Source organism: Gracilinanus agilis, chromosome 2, assembly GCF_016433145.1.
Source record: "Gracilinanus agilis isolate LMUSP501 chromosome 2, AgileGrace, whole genome shotgun sequence".
Classification (NCBI taxonomy): domain Eukaryota; kingdom Metazoa; phylum Chordata; class Mammalia; order Didelphimorphia; family Didelphidae; genus Gracilinanus; species Gracilinanus agilis.
In genome coordinates this window covers 306,240,140-306,256,364 of record NC_058131.1, presented here as the reverse complement: position 1 = coordinate 306,256,364, position 16,225 = coordinate 306,240,140, and the positions used below count along the sequence as shown (strand labels likewise).

Sequence of the window (16,225 nt, the reverse complement as noted above, 5' to 3'; positions counted from 1 at the left end):
TAGTCAACTTCAGACTTTTATTTGCTAACAAGTAAAAATCCTTTTAATTGAAGCTTATCATGACAAAATCTCATGGACAAGATAGAAAGAAGTAAAAGTTAGAGCTAGGTAGATTCCAATTCATTGATTAACTGGGCCCAAAGTTGTGTTCATATGGATCAAGATCAACTTAGAAAGAGGTTTCAAATGGAAAAGCAATTTCTGATCCTGTTATGCTCTACATCTTGGATAAAGACATAGATGTCATGTTTAGAAAAACTATATATGGCACAAAGGTGGGAAAGATGATTAATACAACAGAAGACAAAAACTGGATACAAAGAAGATGGTAAGAGGAGGAAAAACTAAGCCAAATCTGCTAAATTAAGAACAATCAACTCTAAGACCAGGACAAGGACATTATAGCTACATAACAATCTATATGAAAAGGGCCTAACTTTTTGTGGATTGTAGGTTTTCTAGAGAGATCAAGCTCAAAATGAATCCCTGAGAACTTACCAACAAATGGGTTGCTAAGTTGCGATCAGTGATTTCTGGAAAATTGTCCTAGACTTGGGCAATTGTCTTCATTTAAAAAAAAAAAGGCAAAAGGGTTGAGTTTTCAAACTATACAACAGTTAGCAAGATTGACTTAAATCCTAGCTAAATTCTACAATATATCTCAATGGGAATTTCATTTGGAAGCATTTGGAAAGGGGGAAAAATGGTAATGAAAAGCTTGTAGTCATCAAAACAAGCCATATGAAATCAAACATATTTCTTTTTTTGATAGTTCTTAGACACTTGAATTAGGAAAAGGTGGTAGATGTGGTACACATCTAGTTTTTAACAAGGCATCTGACAATGTTTCCTGATATATCTTTAAGGACAATATGGAGGAGGGGATGTTTAGAACTACTTGAATGACTGGATCTAATAGTGATTAATGGGTTAGTATCAACTATAAAATCTTTAATGCAATGTTCCAAAGACCTAATCTTTGCCTTGTATTCTACAATAACAATGGGTTAAGTCTAAAAAAAATAATTTAACAGGGAGATGCATATCTGAGTCTGATACAAAATAAGTGCTTGATAAATGCTTATTAACTGATCAAGAATTATTAATAAGATCAAAGAACCATCAAAATAGATATAAATGAAAGTAAAAAACCTGGGTTCAAAAAATCAAGTACAGAACGAAGGAATGTCTTGATGGACAATAGTGTGCATGAAAAAAATCTGTGTTTTAGTAGACTTCATAAATATTATGAAATTACAACCCCAAAAAAAATCTTAGCTTGCATTGACAGATGCATATTATCTTGAATGTGGTGATATGCTGCCCTGGTCAAACCATTCAAGTGGTATTTGGACAGGATAGTAAGAGTTCTATATTTAAACTCAGAGAATACTGACTGTATCACTAGACAAATCACTTAATCTCTTGGGAGAGTGAATTTCCTCATGTACGAAATGAAGATGGAATAGATAAATTCTAGAAATTCTGTATACCTCTAAATGTATGGTGCTAGATGCCATATCTTAGGAAGGATATATTAACAAAGAATGTCCATAGGAATACCAGCATACTGAGAAGACAGAAAATACAACATGTGGTATAGTGGAAATAATACTGCTTTTGGAGTCAGAGGGCTCAAATCTTGAACCTGCTATCTGTGTAAGTGTATCCTTATACAAGTGACTGGCTTTTGGAGCCAGGTTTTCTCATCTTGCAAATAAAAGATTTGGACCAGATAACCTCTAAGTATTTCTTAATAATTCTAAATCTTATGACTAACTAGAACAATGGGCTAAAAGAAGAAATACTTAGAAACAAAGATGCATGACAACTATCTTCAAGTCTTTGAAGAACTGTCACATTTCTCATTTGTTTTTAAAAGATTTTGACATGGTTCTGCCACAGAGGGCAAAGGGCAATAGGAAGAAGTTGCCAGAGGTAGATTTTAGCTCAATAAATATAAAACTCCTACCAATGAGAGCTATACAAAAAAAATAGAATTTGTTGCTTCAAAAGGTTGCAGCAAGTTCTCTGTTGCTTAAAGTGTCTGAACAAAGAACAGTGTAAGGAACAGTTGGCACAGAGAAGGTTTGGAACATTGGAAAAGTAATTTTGAGTGACAGGAGCAGCGGTTGGAATGAAAAGTGGGGGTTGATATGAAGAAAGAACCTTGGAAGGGGTCTTCATCTCTGGACTCTAAAGGAGATGGAGGACTTTTACCCAGCCTCTAGAGTCTACCAATACTTCCTGAGGGTTTCCCTGGATTTCTATTTCCCTATAGACTTGATAGGGTTCCTACTTCTGGACTATATCATTGGAGAAAAATTTAGACATCTGCCAGCAGCTAGAAGGGATATGGACCCGACAAGCTTGCTGGGCCAACCTCAAAGACTCACTGTCCTATCCTGTGCCAATTTAAGAGAGAACTTCATTAACCTTTTGTCTGTAGTTTAGTTTTGCTACCAGCTAGAAAGGTAGTTGAAACTCCTGGCCAAGGCCAGAAGGCTTGGCTAAGTACCAAGGACCTCATTTGTTGTTGTGGCAGGGCAAGGCTACCTAACCCCACTCACCTTACCCATCCTTGATACTTCAATATATTAAATTAATTTGTTATCAAACTAACAGTCAGATAAAGCTCCTTTGGAGATACAGTGGCAATAGAGGGAAGAAGAAGGAACTGGGGAAGACTGTCTATCAAGCTTTGGCTATGCAAAGTCCAAGGCGCCATGGCAGTCATTCAGTCTTTCCCTGAGAGGGTTGGGTTCAGTAAGGGTTTCTTGGGGTCCAGGCAATTAACTCCTAGAAAAGTTTATAACCAAACCCAAAGAAACCCCTAACTGGACAATGACTCCTGTCCATCTCTGTCCGCTATACCAGTCAAAGAGATAACTTCTTGATACCCTCTAAGTAAAGATGAAGAGTTCCACAGTTAGGCTCCACACAAACACAAGCCTAGTGAATCAAGTAACATATCTGTGGAACTCCCAAAATCATCTTTACAACAAAATGGACCAGATGATCTCTAAAGTCACTTCCAACTCATAGTTTCTACAACTCGTGACTCACTAAATATAAATCTGTCATCTTATCCAGCAAAATTAAGTGTGCACAAACTTTAACTTAGTCAAGGGCAATTATCAGGCTAAAATTTTAAGTAATGTTACTTGAACCTACTTACTTATAAGGGAGGAAAAAAAATCCTACATAGAAGTACAAAAAAAAGGTGTATTATCCTACAAAAGATCTAAAGTATTGTATACTGTTACTGGATTTTTGTTTTTGTTTTGTTTTGAGGCTAAACCATTCTTACTACTGGTATACTAAAGATACTGACTGTGAAAACTTGTTCTCATTAAAAAGATGTTAAGTGAGTTCATCCTAGAACCAAAAGTGTATCCATCATTACCTCTAAATAAAAAGGCTCTCAAATATGCACAAGTAAAGATAATCAAATATCAACAATAAGCATCACATATCTGGGTTTTTTCACCTTTTTCTGACAAAAATATATTAGTCTTCAAAAAACAGGTGATCATTGACTACATTTGGTTTGGCTATGCTAGCAAAATGATTTCAAGATTAAAATCTCAGGGGGCAGCTGGGTGGCTCAGTGGATTGAGAATCAGGCCTAGAGATGGGAGGTCCTAGGCTTAAATCTGGCCTCAGACACTTCCCAGCTGCGTGACCCTGGGCAAGTCACTTGACCCCCATTGTCTACCCTTACCACTCTTCTGCCTTCCAAGACGGAAGGTAAGGGTTTAAAAAAAAAATTTTAATTCTCAATCAACATTCCCATAAGTAGAAATTCCTGAGTTTATTGAATAACAAATCATTTTTATTTAATCTTTAAAAAAAAATTTAAAGTAACTACTTTTATGAGAGTAAGTTCAAGTGTAAAAGAAACTTGACTTCTAGGATCAGCTAGATGGCTCAGTGAATTCTAAGACAGAAGGTAAAGGTTGGGGAAAAAAAACTTGACTTCTAATAGAATCAACTATAGAAAAAACATATCAGCAAATAGTGATGCACCCAAAATCTGGATTCAAGTGGCCTCTCACATTCTAAGGGAAAAAATGGAAATTTGCTTCCTTAACATATTATATTATTATAGAAATTATTATAGAAGAAATTTTCAACAATTAAGGCCTTTAAAACTTTTTGATACAGATATATTCTAGATAAGTTACACATAGGCAAACAGATCAAATATGCTATACTTTTCCCCCCCTCACATCTTTAATTGTTAGCACAGTGATTGGCAAATAGTAAACATTTAATATATGATGACTGTCTGATTAGTAAAAATGATTCATTATTTTAGATATGTTTTATAAATAACTCTTTTAGGGGACAGCTAGGTGGCTCAGCAGTTTGAAAGTCAGGCCTAGAAATGGAAGGTCCACTCAATTCAAATCTGAACTTAGACACTTCCTATATGACACTGGGCAAATCCTTTAACCACTACTGCCTAGCCCCTATAGCTCTTCTTTCTTGGAACCAATACACATTATTGATTCTAAGGCAGATAGTATGGGTTTTTTAAAAAATAATAACTTTTTAACCCAATTCTCAATCTTCTAATTCCCTGTTCCCTTCCCAAAAGCAAAAGGTTAAACAATGACATGTTTAAAATCCTAATAAATGTACTATATTATTTATTTCCAATTACTCTAAAAACAAATATGAGGAATCAAAAAAAGCATTTGTAACTAAACCAGGAATTTGTATTTCTAGTATTTAACTAGTCTAAATTTATATGGAAGAGCCATATTAAAGAGTTCCTAAATAAAGGTACATTATAGAAACCCACTGGTGGGTACAATGATAATGCCTCTCATTGAAAATTAATGCAGCCCTTGTATATTTGTATATGTGTGTGCATATATATATGACTTATTACTTTTAGATTATTTTCTGCAAATAGTCAGAATTTAATATGATGATGTATACAGATTGGACTGATTTTTTGCTCTTATCCACTGCTTGCAGCTTATGTGCATTTAAACCAAAAAACATTTGATATACACTAACTATAAATTATTTCCTTGGAGATCTCTCAGGCATGAAGAAAAAGCCTCTTAAAATAAATTTAAAATATTATATGCTTGATGGTGTATAACCAAAGGTTTAATCTCACCACTAAAAGGGGCAGTTCCTATGATTCTGCAATAACCCTGCAGACAATAATCACAAAAGCTCCCGTTGTTCTCTCAGTAAAATCTTGGTAAACACAGCATGGCTATATTGTAATTTGATATCTATAGGATCAACTGCCATACCTTATGGTAACTCATAAGATTTCATTCTCCATTAAGTAGTATATTTTCCTCAAATGTCATATGTGTTATTTACCAAGCATGTGTCATATTAACCATAGATTGGTACATAAAATAGCAAGTAACCCTAACCTCACCTCTCTCAGCTACCCCCTCCCCTAAAATCTGTTGTCCTGAGAGAATGCTAAGAAAAGGCAGACATTTCTTAATTTCTGTTTCTTAAACTTTGAAAAAATTAATTTGGCTCTATCTGCTTATTTAAAAAAAACAAAAAAGAATTTCAATATTCTTCTCAACCTCAAAAAAATTTCAAGACAATTTTTAAGATTAGTCAGATTCAAAAAAATAGTTTTCTTCTATAATTTTATGCTTTTTTTTTTACTCTTTAAAAAAAGGGAAATTAAAAGGGAAAAATATTTCACTGGACTTCAAAACACTGAGTACAGATATTATAAGCAAATAAACATCTGAAAAGGATGAACCACATTAAAAAAGGCAACAAAAAGATCATTCAATAACCACAATACTAAAGAAAATATAAGAAATATTTGTATTTTACTTTATTAAAACACAAGTAGGATACTTCGTCAGTATTTTAGGCATGTAATCAAACAGTTTGCACTTACCAATGCTGGATCTTTTCTTGGCAGCCAGTGACCACCTGTCATTAAAACAGATAACTGCTTATGAAAAAACAAGGCTCAGCACACAGCTGCAATGTCACTGTATCTGAAAACTACAACAGCAGCTTCACAGATTTTGCAGCATCTCTGTGGACATTTTTATTTGTCAATGCACCGGGAAGTGAATGTTAGTCTTTAAGCACTGTACTCCATCACAACACTCGAATGCATGCTGATAACTGGAGGACAAATTACAGCTTTCCACTTCGTATTGGGGTACAATACTTGCTTCATAACTATTAGGTGACATATGATATAAGATAACTAGGATTTTGCACAATCTATACACCCGTTTTCGATGTTACATATTTTGTAGAAAAAGAAAATGTTATAAATAACAAGACACCAATGTAATATCCACACCTCCTCAGTAAGAAATAAATAAGGCAGTAGTGAAACCATTTTACTTTATCAGTACATCTTTAAGTATTTTGACCTGTAATTTTTATTCTGAAGCATTAAAAACAAATTCATCAATGCTGTTGTACTGCATTTTCAAGAATATACATTTAGGATAAAAAATGCTTTGAACAGCCTATTTTTTTCCCAAGAATTCTTAAACCTAGATCTCTAAAAAGACTAAGCATAAGTCTTAGAATATGTTTCTAAATATAGCATATAGCTATTTAAGATTGTTCCTGTTATACTTCACTAGCTATATAAAATAAGCACAAAAGCGGTTTTCCTGAACTAGTTTAATTAAAATCATCTCTTTAAAAAAAAATGCTTGGTCACAGTAAAACACTCCCAAAATCTCAAAAAAGCTCTGCCCAAACATGACTCAGCTAATATTAACCAAAAAATAACGTAGGAAAACATAGGGATAGCAGTACTGAAAGTTTATGACCTGTTTTTTCCTACTTTTACCTATCTAACTTAATAATCCCAAGAACTTAAAACAGCATGCCCTTATTTGACAAGTAAATTAAAATATTAAAATAATGCTAAAATGCTAATTTGAGCTATATCACCTGGTGTCAAACAATTTATATTCCAACTATTTCATCACAAACTACAAGAATTTAAATCTCCTACTAAATTTCTACATTTTAATATAATTTCCTAACATAAATGTCCTCCTTTGCTATATTTTAAATACTAAGGCAACAATACTGTTTTTTAAATGTATGCTATAATCAGACCTAACCATACTACTAATTCAGAATAAAAAATCAGCTTTAAAATGAAGCTTTCCCAGTAAGTATCAATCATGTAGCAACACTTAATAACAGTGGTAATATATAATAGTTCTGGCTTTGCATCTGGAAGAGCTAAGCTAAAACCACATCAATCCATTTCACCGTTTCAGATTTGGTGATGATTGTAAAACAGACAAACAGAATTAAATATAAATTGAAAAAAAAAAGAAATTTTTATGAAATCCTTCTTCAAAGTTCCTATTTAATTGGCCCATTAAAAGATGAGACCAAAAACAAGACAGGATGCTTTCCATTCCCAATGCATGTCTTTCCATGCATGAAGTGAGCTAAAAGCACAAAAAGAAAAGCCCTGCAAACCATAAGAGCAGCATGTTCATTAACCTCTACATGATAATCCTTTCGTAGCTGCATATTAACTAGTTACATATTCATAATCATTTACATTATTTAAAGGACCTTCTATGAAATTTTCTAGGCTATATCCATTAGCAACAATGTTAAAGGTTATAGAAGATAGTCTACTTAATGTTTCCAAGAAGACTTTTTAATTAGTAAATATGTAAATTGGGTACATATGCTTTTAACGTTTAAAAATCAAGCCATTGGTTAGAATAGCATATGCTATTTTTTTCACCCCATATACTGTCCCCTCTCTTTTCCCCCCAAAGAAGGCCACCAATCAATTTTAATTTCATTTTTCCTTCCTGAAATAAGTGAATAGATACTGAAGGGTAGAACAAAGAAGAATCTATTTAGTGTTTCTCAGAAGAACAATTTACCACCAAAATATTCCCTTACATACACTTAGGACCAAAGTATCTGCTAATGAGATAAAGTATTTACAGAATCAGATGATAAAGCATTAACTAAATGTAGCCTAGAGCAGGCTAAATTCTTAAAACTGAGGAATGAGGAACACTGACCAAGTAAATTCCCAAAAGAGGAATAAAAAGGTTCAAGAAGAAAGTTTTCTGATGAATATTTTGAATATCTTTTAAGTTTGTAGGGGTTTTTTTCGGGGGGGGGCAATATATTTTTAGGGAAAAGAGAAGGCCATTTTGTTTGGATTGAGGCTTTTTTAAAAGTTACTGTATATAATGCTTCAGCCTAGGAAAAAAATTTTAAGAGGAAAATGTATAATATGACATTCGAGTATACCTGATTTGAACAATAACAACCACTTGATTTCTTGATGAAATTTAAGTAATTTCATGAAACCTCAATTCATTTCTTAAGGGAATTCATTTACATATAAAAATAAACACAAGTGTCTTAATCATAGAAAAGCAATGATTGCAATTTTCAATTTATACAAATAGCTATACCATTTGGCAATAAAGTAATGAGACAAATCTCATGTCTAAAACAGAAATCTGTTTTATTACTTTAAAGTCATCATTTATGTATAAATATAAAACATATATGTATGAACACATTATGTAGGGTTTAACTTTTAAAAATAAAATTATTCCTCGAACCCTACATAATGTATATATCTATTCTATTTTCATTACTATAAATCTGTTTATTATATTGCAGTAACAAGTTACTAGTAATTGCTGCCTAGGAAAATTTTCAAGTATAAAAAAACGACAATGAATGATCTATTCAGTTACAATATTCAACCAAAGACTTCAGTGATAAACAAAACCTTTTTAGGAGAGCAAAAAATGCTTTCTCCTTAGAGAAAACACGGTTTCTATGTCAAAACTGGACAAGATCATTCATTAAAAAATATAATAGCAAAAATATAAATAGATTAAAATGTATTAATTTCACTTGAGGAAACCAGAGTTCACAGAACATAAGTGAATATCTATTAAGAGAGATTCAGATCCATTATTTCAGTGTGCTGTCTATTAGACTAAAATAAATCTAAATGAATATGACGGTCAAAAAAACAAACATGAAGTCAGAAGAGGAAGGTTTCAGTATTAAATTAAAACTTATAAGCTTGTCTTACATAGCTGCCTGACTCAATTGGAAAAGTCATTTCCTCTCTTCTAAATCTCTTCCCTCAACTATACAATGAGAAAAAGTGTAACTGTGGTATATTATAAAGGGTTAACATGAGGAAAACAAAAAAAGATTTAAGACTCTTTGATGTAATTTATTTCAGTGGCATGGTTCTTCCTTACACCAAAGCAAATATTAGTCCATCCATTCTTTTAAATCATAATAATTAGGGGGCAGCTGGGTGGCTCAATGGATTGAGAACCAGGCCTAGAGATGGGAGGTCCTAGGCTTAAATCTGGCCTCAGACACTTCCCAACTGTGTGACCCTGGGCAAGTCACTTGACCCCCATTGTCTACCCTTACCACTCTTCTGCCTTGGAAGCAATACACAGTATTGATTCCAAGACGGAAGGTAAGGGTTAAAAAAAAAAAATCATAGGATTTAGAAATGGAATAGGCCTCAGTAATCATCTAGTTTACCTCTCCTTTTATAGATGAGTATGATTTCACTGTTATAACAAATGCCTTCTAACAATGCAGATCAGTATCTGTTCTGCAATTTAGTTTTAGACTCACCTATGGACATAAAATAATAACACTATGCTCTCTTTACTACGAAACAGCTAAATTCACAAAAGATACCTTCTTTAAAAGCTCATAGAAGAGTAAAAATATCCCTATATCTTACAAGAAAATGTGATTATAAAACATGAAAAGCAATCAGTTTTTGTTTAGTTTATATGAAACTATATTATTAAAAACAAAAGAAGTCTTTTAATACATTTGCCATAAAAAGCAAACTATACATATAAACCACATCCTAGTACTTGTTTTGTTTATATACCTGCTATCATGCCACCATATGAGATCTCTTAAGATTTAAAAATACATTTTTAACTGGCCATTAACCATTTATTTCTCTAAAATGACAATCAAAGGAAAATATTACAGGGTGAAAAAACTATTTCTTTGTGTCAAAATTTATAATCATAGATTAATGTTGAAAGGCACGTTGGGTAAGTAGTTCCATTCTCTTATGAGGAAACTAAGTCTCTGAAAGTGCTTCAATAAATGTGGCTTTAAAACACCATCCACCAAAGATTATAAAATACAAAGAATTTTTTAAATTTGAGACATTGTGTTGTCTCAAAAACCTGGTTTTTGAGTAAAGGTTTTTAGAAATTTTCTTTCAGAATTTGTCATTTTCTAAATTTATTTTACAAATGAATGTTGTCTTCTGATATAAAATGTTTGAAAAGGTCTTCTGTGAAACAGATATGTTATATTCAAGAACCACAAGGGGGCATCGACCTGAGTTTTCCATGCTAATAAATACAATATCACATTGGTAGTGCATCAAGAAAGCCAAATGAGGGAACTCCGTTTAGAAAAATTCCAAATGGTATTATGTCTTTAAATGATGTGCATCTCCTTGAAGACAATTTTTTTTTTCCATTCTCAATTATCCTTTAAGGGTTTGAGTTAATAAAATGTTAGTTTTTGTACTGTTTGTTGTTTTTTTAAACCTTACCTTCCACTTTAGAATCAATACTATGTATTGGTCCCAAGGCAGAAGAGTGGAAAGGACTAGGTAATGGGGGTTAAGTGACTTGCCCAGGGTCACACAACTGCGAAGTGTATGAGGCCAGATTTGACCCTAGGACCTCCTGTGTCTAGGCCTGGCTCTCAATCCACTGAGCTACCCAGCTGCCCCCTTTTGTACCGTTTCAATCAAAGTTTTCTGGAATTAAACAGTTTGATTCTATAACATGTATTCTTATTACTGACCTTGTAATCTTTGTTTTTAAGTTTGCTACTTAAAAAGGATATCTTATCAATTAACTGAGACATTTTATTAACATTACTTTCTATTTTGGCATAAATGAAAAACATTAATTGATATTTTTGTAAAGAATGGTGCTTTGACAATTAAGTTTTTTAGATTGTTTTTAAAACCACCAAAGATTTTAAAAGATTAATCAATCCAAAGTAATCCACTTTCTAAGTATGCTGTCAAAGAGACATTTGCTTTGAGAACTGAGAATATTCAGATGACATGAATACTCTCCATACAGCACTCATTTTTCTCCAAAATTTACCTACAACAAACCAAATTCAAAACCCCAACATCTAATGTATATCTATTATTGCACGAGCTCCTTATCTCTTTTATGAACAGCAGATTCTCTCAGTATTCAAGCAAGTTTAGTTTCCTTTTACATAAATATATGATTGTGTGTCTCCCTTTGCACAGTACCCTCATCATTCCCTGTCTTCTGCACCGACTCTATCTGTGTATCTTTTCTCCTTCAAGTATTTCCTCCTACACAGTTCCAAGTACTTCAATAAGTGTATATAGTTCCTGCTCTATTTCTACCCATCTTGAAGGGTTTAATTCATATCTATTTCTATTTTTCTTCCTGCACCATATTTAGGTTTCTGTGGATGTATACATCTTGCTATACCTCTAAGAATAAAGATAAACAGATGTTAATAGGAAATTCCTAATCCTCTTAGGATAATTAATTCACTTATCTATAAATCAACCAAATTGGCTATAAAGAACTCACATTTACTCTTAAATTTCAAAAACATGGAATAAAACTTGACAGGGCCACTGTTAAGAGTAACCCAACTAGGAAAGATAATGTGTCTTGACAATCTTGACAGTAGATCTAAAAGCACTGTAAATTCTTTAAGTATTGTTGAGTATCAGATAATGCTGATTTCAGTATGGCAAGTATGCCAAATAGTTAACACCTAACAATGTGAACTGTATAACTTCAATTATCACAAATCAAGAGTAAGGTCATTTAAAAGAAGAACAAAACTGAACAGTAAATAGTTCAGGTTTATTCAGTTTTGTTACTTATCAGGTAGAAGCTATTAATATAGGTTAAAATTCAAAATTCAGAAAAATCAATTTTAAAATTAAGGTGGGAAAATATAAGTAAATATTAACTAGACCCTTAAAATGCTAATAATCATAGGTTTTTTAATGTGCTAATTTAGTGATAAGGTTACAAATTTTTATGTAAGCTTCACGGAGTCCAAATTAACCATGCCTCTGTAGCTAATGGTGACCAGTGACTCATGATAACTATTGACTAGACTTCAGGAAAGTCAAGCAACTTAAGAGATACGCAGCAAATTAGCTCAGTTTGTTAATGTCATTAAGAGGATAATATTGTTGGGGGGAAATCTGGCATAGTAGACAGAGCACTGGAATTGGCATCAAAGGAAATCTGAGTTTAATTACAACTCTTACATATAACGGTGAATAACCATGGCATTGTTTACTCAGTTGTCTGAAAAAACCAAACATACTTATAATATAAACATATCAGGGTTGTGATGATCAAACAATTTGTGTGTAAAACTTTGCGAACTTTAAAATACTGTGTTAGTTTGTTGTTTTTCTATTTGAACCAGTTCATTTATTAGCTTATAGACTAAAATGTACTAGATTGTTCATCTTGTTCAATACCTTCATTTTATAGTGTTTTGATTAAAACTGTGAGACTGGCTATGGATTTTATTATTTTATTTAATTAAAAAAGGGTAGGGGGAAAGGATGGAAAAAGAAAGACTATTTTCCTTGCTGTGTGCTCCATTTGACTTGCTATTCTGTAGCTGCCACGCTAACATGGACCACTGACTATTAAAACTCATGCCTCAGGAGCCAACTGTGGTTGTTCTATTTTCCCTGGGCCACCCAAGGGGAAATCCAGCCTGCCCCTGTTCTCATGATCTCAGGACTCATTTCTCTATTGCTGTCTTTTTCCTGCTGGCTACAAGGAGCATCAAAGCCGCCATTCTATCCTCATAACCTAAATCCCCTCAACAATTTCCTTCACACAATAGATTTTATAGAAGAGCAAACTGAAGCTTTGTTAAACCACTAAAGCATCTTAACAACAGTTGAACATAATATGGCAAAACTGAGATTAGAACTCAGAACCTATAAAATATGACATGGAGGGGGACAGCTGGGTAGCTCAGTGGAGTGAGAGTCAGGCCTAGAGACAGGAGGTCCTAGGTTCAAACCCGGCCTCAGCCACTTCCCAGCTGTGTGACCCTGGGCAAGTCACTTGACCCCCATTGCCCACCCTTACCACTCTTCCACCTATGAGACAATACACTGAAGTACAAGGGTTTAAAAAAAAAAAAAAAAATATATATATATATATATATGACATGGAGGGCAGCTAGGTTGGATTGAGAACCAAGTCTAGAGATAGGTCCTGAGTTCAAATCTGACCTCAGACATTTCCTAGCTGTGTGACCTTGGGCAAGTCACTTAATCCCCAATGCCTAGCCCTTACCACTCTTCTGTCTTGGAACTAATAATACACAGTATTGATTCTAAAACAGACGACAAGGGTTTAAAAAAAAAAATGCAGAATGGCATAGAACAGTGATTCCCAAAGTAGGCACCACCGCCCCCTGGTGGGTGCTGCAATCAAGTGGAGCAGTGATGGCCACAGTTACATTTATCTTTCCTATTAACTGCTATTAAAATTTTTTAAAAATTAATTTCTAGGGGGCTAAGTAATATTTTTTCTGGAAAGGTGGCAGTAGGCCAAAAGTTTGGGAACCACTGGCATAGAGGAAAGAGTACAGAATTTGGAGTCAGGAAGACATAGATTCAAATCTTAAATCCTGACACTTAAAGCTGTGTGACTCCATGATCACCAGCCAAACTAGTATCTTCAGTTTTCTTATCTGTAAAATAAAGGGGCTACACCAGGTAGACTCTAAAGGTCCCTTCCAGCTCTAACTCTATGATTTTATGACCTCTGAATCCAAATGCAATCCCCAATTAAATCATCAATATTTCGCTAGTTTTGTTAATAACAGATTTAATAAAAATATTTATAAAGATATATTTGAGACACTGTGATAGTTCCAGTAATAATCAGCATCTGTGCTTCTAGAGTCTTAGTTTTTTACTAGTCCTTATTAGTGGAAGCACAGACAACTTTTTAAATCTAGCTTTTTTTTTTTTTTTAGACATCATAGAAGTCCAATTTAAGTGGCTAAGTAAATGTAGCATGGAATGGCCTTAGAGACAAGACCTGGAATCAAGTTCCTTCTGACACTTATGGGTTGTGATACCATGCAAAAACATTTAATCTTTTAGTGTTCTAGGCAATTTTCTAAGACAAGTGTACAGTGATAGGGGAAGTTTCTTCACCTAGGAATTCCCTATTCCAATGAAATTACAGGGCCAGTCCCTATCCCATATCCCTAAAGAGTAGAAATTTGAATTATCCAATGAAATAAATTTCAAAATTCTCTGAATGTTATTTAACAGCAATAATAAAATCTCTTGCAGGGTGCAAATGTTTAAGTCATAGATCACAAGCTTATCAAGGAAACAATCAAATATCAGAAAATCTTAAAATAAATGGTCTGTTAACGTAGGTCATTTGTCTCATTTATGTATGTGAAAAACATATTTAGAGTGCAGTTTATTTCTTTAAAAGAAATATAAGTATCTTAGAGCATACAGTCTATAAAATGAGACGGTTTCATCTCTAAGGTCACACACACACACACTTTTAGCTCTAAACCCATGACTCATGATCCCAAACAGTTAAAAATAGACCAATTTACAAGAACTTCTAAGTCATAGAAGTATTTAAGTAGAGTGCAAAGGGACAACTTCCTCATTTTCCAGACGAGGAAACTGAGGCCCAATTAAATCATTTACTTGTTCTTGTCATACAATAAATAGCAAAGCTAAAATTGAAACCCAAGACCTCAGAATCTAAATATAATATTCTTTCCATTGTATGGTAATAAAAATTTAGTGATGGAATACTACTGTGCTCAAAGAAATAATAAACTGGAAGAATTCCATGTGAAGTGGAATGACCTCCAGGAATTGATGCAGAGTGAAAGGAACAGAACCAGGAGAACCTTATACACAGAGACTGCTACACTGTGGCAAAATCAAATGTAATGGTCTTCTGTACTAGCAGCACTGCAATGACCCAGGACAGCTCTGAGGGATTTATGGTAAAGAATGCTACCCACATTCAGAGGAAGATCTGCAGGAGTGGAAACACAGAAGAAAAACAACTGCTTGAATACATGGGTTGATGCGGACATAATTTGGGAGGTACACTCTAAATGACCGCCCTAGTACAATTATCAATAATATGGAAATAGGTCTTGATCAATAACACATAAAGAAACCAGCGGAAATGCTTGGCGGCTATGGGGGGTGGGGGTTTGGGGGGGTTCAGGGGAGAGTAAGAACATGAATCATGTAACCATGGGAAAAAATTTTCTAAAAAACAAAATTTAAAAAAAAGAAATAAAGAAAAAAATAAAATTAAATCAGTTATTTTAAAAAAAAATCTTTAATTCCTGATCCTGGAATGTAAGACTCTCTATAACCCAACAACTCCCCAGGAAGGAGCAAAATATTTTTCCTTCACTCTGGGTCTCCTGCACTGGGGAGAGTTCCAGGTCTAAATTATCTAAGGCCAAACCCTAGAAGACAATAAAACCCATCAGAACTCATTCTCTAATGATCAATCAACTACCCCCTCAACCCATAGCCCTTTAATTAATTCTTAACCTTGCACCCACAGCTCTTCCACAATCTTCTACTTTAAAGCTACCCATCCTTTCTACTGTGCTCTCTAGAATGGAGGGAACAAACCTACCTTCATCTTGAATCTTTTTCTTTTCCCACCTATTCTATTTTCTGACTCTCCCCAGTTGAGAATTCCTCCCAAAGATAGTCTACTGGGCTTCTCTTCTGGCACCTTTTCATTCACTACCCCCACTACACATTGGCTGAGGTAAAGGAATTAGAACACTCCTTACTTGGGGCCCCCTTTCACTACACTTTCAGCTTCTTCCCTTCTCCCACTACTCAGTACTTCTCCTTTGAGATTCATCCAATTCTTATCTACCACCCAATCAAAATTCTGGTAGCTGCTGTCTACCTACCTCCAGGACAATCCTCTTCTTTCCTCAATGAGTTCAGTACCTCAGTTACAGCCTCTTCTCTTCAACCTCTGTCCTCATACTGGGGAACTACAGTAATACTCTCTGAAACACCCTAACCTCACAGTTTCCCAACTATTCATTTGACATTACCTACCCCTTCATTCTAACTCAACTACATACA

General features: G+C 34.0%; 1 protein-coding gene across 1 annotated transcript in view; it reads right to left on the bottom strand.

Moving 5' to 3' along the window:
* Positions 1 to 16,225, bottom strand: part of URI1 (URI1 prefoldin like chaperone) — an 84,540-nt gene that overhangs the window by 30,629 nt on the left and 37,686 nt on the right. The window contains exon 2 of the mRNA XM_044664178.1: positions 5,903 to 5,937. Coding sequence (XP_044520113.1) covers positions 5,903 to 5,937 — 35 coding nt within the window. The remainder of the gene's footprint in view (positions 1 to 5,902; positions 5,938 to 16,225) is intronic.